The sequence below is a fragment of the Gadus morhua genome, chromosome 21 (genome assembly GCF_902167405.1).
Source record: "Gadus morhua chromosome 21, gadMor3.0, whole genome shotgun sequence".
Classification (NCBI taxonomy): Eukaryota; Metazoa; Chordata; class Actinopteri; order Gadiformes; family Gadidae; genus Gadus; species Gadus morhua.
In genome coordinates this window covers 11,687,898-11,698,022 of record NC_044068.1, presented here as the reverse complement: position 1 = coordinate 11,698,022, position 10,125 = coordinate 11,687,898, and the positions used below count along the sequence as shown (strand labels likewise).

At 43.3% G+C, this 10,125-nt stretch overlaps 1 protein-coding gene across 2 annotated transcripts; it reads left to right on the top strand.

Moving 5' to 3' along the window:
- Positions 1–55: 55 nt before the first annotated feature.
- LOC115534107 (AN1-type zinc finger protein 3) lies at positions 56–8,445 on the top strand. Of its 2 annotated transcripts, none has more exons than XM_030344740.1 (6): positions 56–636; positions 4,340–4,380; positions 5,141–5,332; positions 5,640–5,705; positions 5,803–5,976; positions 6,272–8,445. In XM_030344740.1, the coding sequence occupies exons 1-6, from the start codon at positions 569–571 to the stop codon at positions 6,424–6,426; spliced, it is 696 nt and encodes a 231-aa protein (XP_030200600.1). In that variant the 5' UTR covers positions 56–568; the 3' UTR covers positions 6,427–8,445. The 2 variants fall into 2 exon arrangements, with proteins under 2 accessions (XP_030200600.1, XP_030200599.1); XM_030344739.1 differs by lacking the exon at positions 56–636 and adding an exon at positions 654–4,079.
- Positions 8,446–10,125: the final 1,680 nt, after the last annotated feature.

Genomic DNA, 10,125 nt, shown 5'->3' with positions numbered 1-10,125 from the left:
ACACAATTCTTTCAAATAAAATAATATTGACATTTCTCGTTAATGTACGCGTTTCCGGCATACTTTGCGAGCAGCTACAGGCGACGTGTGAATAGGGTGGTCCCAAACGGGGAAGTAAATTGTCTTTTTGTAGGCAGTGCGTTGGACCGTTTATTGAATTAGCTTTTACAACGTCGATCGGTCGCCGTATTATCAGCTTTATAATTTTAAGCCGTTTCGTGGTCGGACAACGCGTCAAGATTGTAAAATTGCTAGTCGTCAAAACGTCCAGACCCCCCTATCCGTGGGTTAGTGTTCACGTCGAGGTCCAGCTGATCGCTTTGAGTCCCGTGAGGACGCTGGATGATCAATTACTACAAACTGATTCGTTTTTAGGACAAACCCAAGTTGCTGGTCTTGGTACTAAGGCGCAACTATTACCATTTTTTTTCTTGTTTTCTGTCCAGTTGTGAAGTGAGACCCTGAGGATATTTTTGGGCTTAACTTGACTGTTAAATACCCACTGAACGACAAGGCCCCGGACTCATCCCCAAGCCGACTCGCGTATCAATATCGTTTTTTTGAAGTCATGGGAGATACAAGTGAACGCAGCAAACCTCCTGGTTTACCACCCCGCTGCCCGTGTGGATTCTGGGGGTAAGATTGAGCTGTTGTACTGGTCAAATCGACAAGATGGTTAAAGGGAAATATTATCAACGGTTTAGTACAGACCCATTGTTGTTGTTCTGTTGTGCAGGCCGGGTGGGGGTTGGGAAGTTAATACCTTTTCTAGCAGGAAAAACTGCCTACTTTCTATACGTTTTCCCCTTCAAACTGATCGTCGTGTGTCAATGTAAACGTTGTCGATGGCCAATGTAAATGTTTATTTGTAACTCGTTTGGAAATTCAGGAGGTGTCGTATCGGAGACAATGATTTATGGCCAGCAGGTTCCTTTTAAACGTGCACAGGATTTATATCTTCTCAAACTACAAAGCGAATGGGTTCCCATTTGGTGTTTTTGGTCAAGTCGACCAACTTAAAACATCGCGTAGTTTGTCTTTTCATTTACATTTTTTCTATTTTCATGCTTTGATTCAAACGTCTTCTTTCTTTCGTGGAGAGCTGGATGTGTTTTGCATACCGGATGTGATTCGTTGATGTCTCTGGCGAGGCTCCTCTTGCGAAATTCCCTAAGAAAATATTAAGTAATGACAAATGACGTGTCGTATACTTTTGCCCTGCAACACAAACGTCTATCTCTGATCTCATTTTTTAGTGTGTGTGTGTGTGTGTGTGTGTGTGTGTGTGTGTGTGTGTGTGTGTGTGTGTGTGTGTGTGTGTGTGTGTGTGTGTGTGTGTGTGTGTGTGTGTGTGTGTGTGTGTTTTCACTAAATCCTGACCTCCCCCCACTACCCCACCTGTCTATGTCAGATGACAGAAACGGTAACGTTACTATGTTTATGGCTTTGTGAGGCTGTACATTTGGCAAGAAGCGAATGTAGGAAGCAATTGGCCAGGTGTTATTTCGAGACAGACTACTTAAATCTACCGTTTGGTTGGCATTGTAGCATTTAGGATCTGTATTGTACGAAACCTTTCTTTCCAACGGATTGCTTTTTGATCTGGCTTTCACAATCTCCAACGGTTGAACCCCAGGAGATAAGGAACGCCAAAATAAAAGGCAACCCGTCGCTAGGTCGTCTATGAAAACAAGAACATAGTCTTACTTCTCAACACAATGATTGGTGTAGCCGTATGTTCAACCATGTTAACCCACCTATTTTTCTAACGTGTATATAGCTACCTACTTCCATTATCTATCAATAAACATTAAATATGAACAATGGCAACCATTTTGTCAACTTAGGTAACGGAGAGCTAATAAACCTGCATGGTTGCCAGATAGAAACCAGACATTTGTGTCAGCCCCTGCTCTCATCTGAAGATGCAATCGTATTGTGATTGACGCAGGCCAGGTAAGCCCCAGTTTCTGGGTGTCTACAAGGATCAATTGGATCATAGCGAGTCACTGGCATAATGTGGTTTGTTTTATCAGCAGGAGAAGACTACTTTAAATTATTATCATAACTAACTCCCATTATCTAGATGAGTTCACATTATCTGTTTTGGCATGTTGGGTTTGGACAAGGGAACAATGACACTTGGATGACATAATCAATGGTATTTCTTTTTACTGGGTTATTATCTTTCAAATAAGGAGTTTAGGCTTTGTGCTGTTGATACTGCCAAACACACACAATGTTTGGCTGCTTAGCCACGCAGCAGAATTCGGTCGAATCCGAGGAAGATGATACCCTATCAGCCATATGTTATGCATATAACTTCTACAGGCGTGTGCATGGTCTATATCTGTAGCCTGTCCCTCTGTAGTGGAAATCCCTCTCTTAAGGGGAGGGTGTTCTCGAGGGACAGCCAGTAGAAGACGTGCACTGCCATATTGAACAGGACTTCAAAGAGTGGGCTGACTGACAGGTGTTGGGCTATACAATGATCAAAGCTGGATCCTTCTGGTTTGACCTGCACCCTGACTAACCAATAGATCACATCTATTGACCAAAGGGGCCAACACTAGCATTGTTAGCGGCATGCTCTACTACTACATGTTAAGCTACATAGGGATCGGCCTGGTACCCCATAACTGGTACTGGACGATGTGATGTTGGAGACTCAATTGATATGCATGTTCATTCCCAGTAAGTATTGCATTGTGACACCATTTTTACAGTGTGTGTGTTTGTATGCAGGCTTAGGCCTAATACCTATGGTAACTATCTACGCTATGCTGATACTGCATTATAAGCCAGCCTTCTATCCTTGGGAGGGGGCCGGCATTATCTATCAAAGTGCGATACCGTCTCTCTCACACACACACACACACCCCATGAGTATGACTACCCAGCTGTCCTCTACAACAAGCTCGTTGATAGAAACAAGTCTTTATATGCAGGCTGTATCTACGGCATTTGTAGCATAGCTGCTATAGACACAATGGTTGGAATAAAAAAAAAAATGCTTCCCAGCTATTGACACGGTTCCCACCGGACCCTGCCTAATGTATGGTGTTGCTATTCAAGTGGAGGACCCTGGAAGCCATAGGGGACATAAGGGATGTGTCGTATTAGTCAGCTCTACCATGGAACATGGGAGCGCAGGTCCTATTCTATACTTGCCTTTAGAAGTTACACTTTAACAAAAGACCTGCTTTTCTGAATACACATTTCTGGTCGTTCTGGCGGTTTGTTAAAGAAGGCTGTAGCTTTGTGTCTTTGTAGGCTGTGTTTTTTTTTGCGGGGGTAGTAGAGATGCAATGATTAAGTAAACGAATTGTGGACAGATAGCTTTTGTTGCCATGTTCAACGTGTTTGAACACAAACATGATTTATTTTGAACCTTAAGTTGTCCCTTTTTTATTTTAAGTTGGATTCCATACATTTTAGGATCCTTGGAGAAATCGTAGTTCTCCTTTTTAATATACATTTTGAATCGTTATTTCTTCTGGGAAGGGGTATAATATATGTTCAAGAACTGTAGGCGGAAATAACATTGTTAAGGAGACAACGTCTAGCTCTCCTCCTTACACGGTAAAAAAACAAATGGAGACTTTTTATTACAAAGAGTGACGTATGAGTTTGCTCATGTACCTTCGGGATATCAACAGCAAATGGTTACCTTGAACACGTGAAGACACAATTACAGCACAAACAAACCTCAACGCGGTACCCCAGAAAGATTCAACATGCGTTTTAATAACAGAATGGACATTGGACCAGAACATTTGTTTTCTACGTGTTAAAAGCTAGAGTTGAATTGGATAAGTTGGATAGTTTAAGTGGTGTAGCTGCCAATACGTCTGTATTTTTAGATTACCAATGCATTTGTCTCTTTAACTAATAGTGACTAACCATGGGACATGGATATGACATTATATGATATTCAGTTTGGATGGATGCTTTGGTATTGGTTTAGATCTATCCCAGTTCAACCCTTATGTCTCCAAAATGGGCGTAATCGTTTTTGGAGCACCTTTCTCCACGAAGGGATGGGAATACAACTATTTTTTCCATCATCTCAGGCTAGGGTGAGTAATGAATTAAAGTGCCTAACTGTGGTTCTCTGGGTGATGTAATCCTTTTTAAAAGGTACAATTTTGTTACACAGGACGGCAAACTTTTTTTTGTTTTCATGAACATTAAAGACTTGTGTCCTACCGTAAGACTTGGACCCTAACTGCACTCCAGGATCCAACAGAATCTGATTTGATCCTGTATTGATCAGTGTTTGAGTCCGGGGAAAAGAAAATCATAACTGAAAATTGTTTTTTGTCTATTTTATCCTAAGGTCGAGTAAAACAATGAACATGTGCTCCAAATGTTTTGCTGGTAAGTTGTACTCATTTAAACATACATTTTTAAAACTAATGAAAGTATTCAGAGATAGACATGTGATTGAAAGTACTAAATTACCCTATTCAAAAAGGTGCATGTACTTTTCCCTGGAATTATTCTAACCTAAAGATAAAACGAATAATTGTCTGATTGTCCGAAGACTAACTAATTTGATTAGGAGTGAGGTGTTGAATGTCACCAGTTGTAATAAAAGCATTACCATTTCCTAATGTCAGAAATTTGACAGTTTACCGTGTTAGTTATACTACTCAAAGCTTGTTAATGTAGAAACTGTTCAGGGTAAAGAATTGCCAACTACCATTTGTTTTCTGGAGGATGTGGTCGCCATGGCAACCAGGGAACATGGCTGCCACATATTGGCTATTGTACAAGAAAGGCCTGGTTGTCAATTCTTGCCTGAGTGTGTCCCTGCTGTGTGTCCCATAATCAGTTTAGCTGTGGCCATGTCAACAGTGCCTAGTAAAGCCCTTAGATTCAAACAGATCCCCTGACCAGTAGTGTTCAATCATTTGCAGAGCACTACCTCTTTGCTTCAACATAGAAAAATAATAGTATGACTTCCATGCATAGATATCGCTGATCCGGTTTTACCCCCAAACTTTAAGGACTGTTTTTTTTATTATCATACAAAGTTAATGCAGGCATTTGAACCGTGAACTCCATTGCTGCTGGGTCGGTATGGGCCTTGCTCAAACCACTCTGCTCTTCTTCCCTTCCCTTTCCTTCCTGACAGATATTCAGAAAAAGCAGCCAGAGGAGGACTGCACTCCTCAGCCCATCCAAAGCTCGGGGAGTAGCCAATCGCCTGTCTTCAGTAGTGAGACGAGCAGTAGCAGTAGCCAATCCCTGTTGTCGAGCCTGCCCTCCAGCTCCGAGCAACTGTCAACCGAAGAATCCTCGTCCACATGCCCTGCCGCCAGGGAAGGTAATATTGTTTGCTGTTTGTTTCTTCTTTTGTTATTTCTTCAAAGCTAAAAATGCTATTTAACCCCTTTTGAAAGCCAACCTTTCCTTTCGCAGTTTGATTCTGTACATTCATGGTGTAATGAATGACTTGGTGCTCAAGGGGGTGCTATTTACACACAGAATGAAATCACAATGAAAAAAGAGCCACATTGAACAGCCGTCACATTTTGTGTGTGATCCAAAGAAACATAAAACAATAAAAAGAAATGAACAACATCATCTTTTTTTATTCTTTGGAAACTCACGCCGGTACCCTTCGTTAACAGGACCATCCAGCACAGAAACAGCCCAGGGCACCCTCTGCACACCCACAAAACGTCCTCGGGAATCAGGTGAGCCCTGCCTCCAGCCAGCCCCTGCGTGTCCCCCTGCTGACCCCCAGACCTGCCTCTCTTTATAGCCCTCGTTTGCCTCCCGTCTCCTCCGCAGCGTCGGGCAGCGAGAGCGAGGCCACCCCGGAGAAGCGGCCCCGGACCGAGGGAAAGGAGGACGCCGGGGAGGAGCCCCCCCGCGGGGGCCCCAAGCAGAAGAACCGCCGGCGCTGCTACAGCTGTCAAACCAAACTAGAGCTGGTGCAGCAGGAACTGGGCTCCTGTCGCTGTGGTCAGTAGCACACATCTCAACTAGGGCTGTAGCGATCCCATATCCCAACCAAACTAAATAGCCCTCATCTCAACTGTGCTAACCAGCAGCAATAACGATTGTGATAACTAGCACCATCTGCTAAACAACTAAACAATACTGATGAGCGCGATCCTAACGACTAGCAACCGTCCCACAGTCATGATGCTAGTGGAGCTAAGCCGTCTGCCTCTACATGTAGCTAGGAAAGCTAGCTTGTTTGTCTCTCAAGGAAGTTGCTGTAGCTAAAGTTTTGTTACGTCCTCTGTCCGCCTAGGCTACGTCTTCTGCATGCTGCACCGCCTGCCCGAGCAGCACAACTGCCTGTTTGACCACCTGGGGCGCGGCCGCGAGGAGGCGGTCCTCAAGATGGTGAAGCTGGACCGCAAGGTGGGCCGCTCGTGCCAACGCATCGGAGAGGAGTGCTCCTGATTGGCCACGCCGGTGACCCAGCCATCCAATCGGAGTGTACGGCGCTTAGTAGAGGGAGGAGGAGGAAGAGGAGGAGGACTAATGGGAAAAAGTGGGAGGGGAGGGAGGGGGGAGGGGAAGGAGAGAGGGGAGGGGAGGGGGGGGGGGGGGGGGGATCATGCTTGATCAACAGTTTGACCTGAAATTTTTGGACCTGAGCTCGTTCATAGTTCTGTTGATGTCCCCGATTTCCTGCATAGGAAGACTTTGGACTAAGACCGCGCCCTCCCTCGGGGGAGGGGGGGGCCAACTCGGGACGACCACCGCCCGCTGTTGTTGTTGTTGTTGTTGTGGAGCCACGTTCAGTATCGCATGTCGGCAAACACAGCCTTAACCCCCCCCAACGCCCACCGCCGTCCCAACCCGTCCCCCAGCACAGCCCCTTTCGGACGGAGGGGGTGAGGGAGGGGCTTGGGGGGGTCTTGCAGGATGTTTTGCACGGCCCTGCTGGTTTCATCTGACCGGAGCTCCACCCAGCTCCACCACCACCACCCGGTTGACTAGTCCCTCAGGGCGCTATAATACTACTACTACCACCACGCCCTGTCCCATGGCCACACCTCAGGTTGTCATTAAAAAGCCCTTTTCTACAGTTCTCTCAAGCTAACGCTAATAGTGCGTTGTTGACTCACGGGGGCTAGCGATGCAGCAGTGCGCGCGCGTCGGTTGGTCGAGGCTGCCATTGGGTTGAAGACTTCTGTTGTTATAATTACTACACCCCCTGTTTTTGTTACTTCCATGAGGACGTGAAATTGGGTCTGTCATTTTTAAATCTTTTTCCGCAAACGCGTGGACACTAACACAGCCCGGTGGATAGGACGCAAGCCTCACTGTAGCGGGTCTCGTACTCCATGTTCAAAGCTCAACTCTTAAGATGTTCTTAAAACTGGAGGGAAATACCACTCAATGTAAAGTCAGGGCCAAGGCTCTACACTTATTTAGATGGAATGTGCGGTTTTTCAGATATGCTGTCATTTTAGTTAATCGCGGAAAAAACTGCTTCATACTACATTTGGGCTACTGCCGTTGTTTAGGTTAAAGGGAAATGTAATGATCGTACCATGTTATGTCACAATTACATGCCGAATATTTGAAGGTCGTGTCAAACATAATTTGTGTTTTGTCTCCAATCGGTTCCCATGAGGACAAACATCAACTACTACTCCCACAGAATAGTCCTCCTTGAATTGAGTGGTATTTTCCCCCACTTTTTATTTTATTTTGAAATTCTTTGATATTTAACTGCTTTAACTTTGTGCTGGTCATACTGGTCACTTTTTCGACTTCAAGTTTCTTAAATGGGATTTTCCAGCAAGACTCACTTTGAATTTCTGCCTCACAAGATGATGTACCCTACTAAAACGGGTATTTAGCTTAATGAAAAAAATAATACTTTTGTTTAATTTTGGGTTGAAAATATCACCTTCAATCATTGCATTCAGTGATATTATTTATTGTATTTCTTACAATTCCAAATTGGGATGACTTATTTTCTTGTTTATGATTATTATTATGAAATTGGCAAATTTGATAGTTGATTCTGGTTGGAGTTCCCTTTTAAGTCTGTGACATGTCTGGGCTTGAAATTCATGACCCTCTCTCTACCCTGTTGACTCATCCTCTTTCTCTTTCTCTCTCCCACCGTCTGTCCAATAAGAACACAGCAAAGAAAGATGCGTTTGCGATTTGGATATATATAGCGGCTGGTTCTTAATCTTTTTTTGGGGAGGGGTGTGTGGGTTGGGGGTTTGTTGTCCCTTTTTTGAGTGCTAATAAGACGTGCAAGACATTGAATATCTTTCTGTACCTTTTTAAAGAAAATTATTTAACCTTATATCAGTTTGAGTTACTTACACCCTAGTATAGAGTGACATATTTAGTTCAATGTATAAAAAAAACACATAATTCTGTCCTATTTTTCTTTTTAATTTTATTGTGTTCCATTTTGCTGATAAGGACAAATAAACTGGATTAGAGAATGCTGTGTGTGCTCGTCCTTTGCCATCTATAACTCTTGTGCTAAAATTATAATAAAAAAGGAAAAGATTGAGAACTCCTGATTTACTAGACACGCTTGTAGTAAATGTATTAAACACATTAGGGGTCGGATAAGGGTTATGCATGAACATGGGTACTGGGTTTGAACCCAGAACCTCTGCCTCAGAGTCCAACATCCTAACCACTGCGTTTCATTTGTCTATAGCTTAATTTAGGACCCTCGGATTTGATGCCTTTGTACCTAATCTATTATAATTGATAAACACCCAATATTTGCGTTTTTTCCAGCACTGTCTGCAACACAAAGTGAACCTTCAAGGAAATGTCCTTAGGCCAAAGGAACGTTCTACGAAACAACCAGGCAACATTGAAGGGAGCCGTGTTGAAGTTTCACAGATCAAGGACCAACTGATTGATTGGTTTACTTAATAAATCCAACGAAAGGAAAACTTAATTAGCCATCGGCAATGACCCCTTACAACATCAAGGACAGTAGGCTACTGCACGAACCAAACACAGTGCACCCATCCAAGCAAGATTAGACAATAGTGACAGAAAACGAACCTTTCATGTTCAGAAAAAATAAAAAATGGATCGTCGGAACACCTTGGAATTGCCAGCCGAGCACTAAAGGTGCTTCTCGGGCTTTTAAAAAACCCATGGAGGGGATGGATGGCCATCAGCACTATAATCCTGTTCTTATTTCTGGTTCGCAATTCCAGGATGACCTCTAACATGTCCGGATACAAGCCAATTATGGATCACGCTATTTTTATCTGTTGGTTGATACGGTGATTTTCCCCCAGCCAACTAGGCCAAAAAACAAGGCCCTAGCCAGAATGATGTGATAGTAGGCTACACATGAAGGAGTTCCCGACTATCATCAAAGGATCTGAGTTTCCAAAGAGAAATCTAGAGGAGGACACGGCGCAAGGGAACATAGACTATATTTCGCTAGAAGTATCCGAGCAGCCGGGTTTGATTTATGAGATGCTAGAACGCAGTAGGATGGTCGGAGATAAGGTCCAGACACGCTGGTAAAAAGTAGAAGAATCCCCTTGTTGTAAAACAGCCGCGATAAGGGAAACGTGTGATCAAAACTGGTTAAGAAGCTGATCGAATGGTAATCATGAATTCGGGTTCCTATTGGTAATGTTGCGCTGCATTTCACCCACAGACGTCGTTGTGTTTTCTTAAGACGTTTAAAAATGATGGACAAAGTTGTTTTTGCTATGAGAAGTTTAAACAAAAGTGAGGGTGACATTGTGGTGAAAGAAAGATAACGACATATTAAGCTACTCATTTGTGAACGTTTTTAACTTACATAATTTACACAACCCGTAGGCCTACACAAATCTCCACGCTTTCAAAGCTTCAATCACTTGTATGTGATCGCTGCAGCTATACACAGAATACACGGTTGCTGCCCCCGTGTGGCATATTTGGCTGTTCTAGGGCAGGCTTGCAATGCCAAGAACTTCATTTTAACAGTTAATATTAATTAAGAAAATACATTATAACAATTGATGATGGATTTTGTGAGTCTATTGGATGTTACGGTTGGAGAAGTGTAATTACTTTGTAATTATGATTACAGAAAACTCTAAGCACTATCCATTCTACTACTATATTTTGTTAAGATTGTTTAGAAAGGTTAGTATC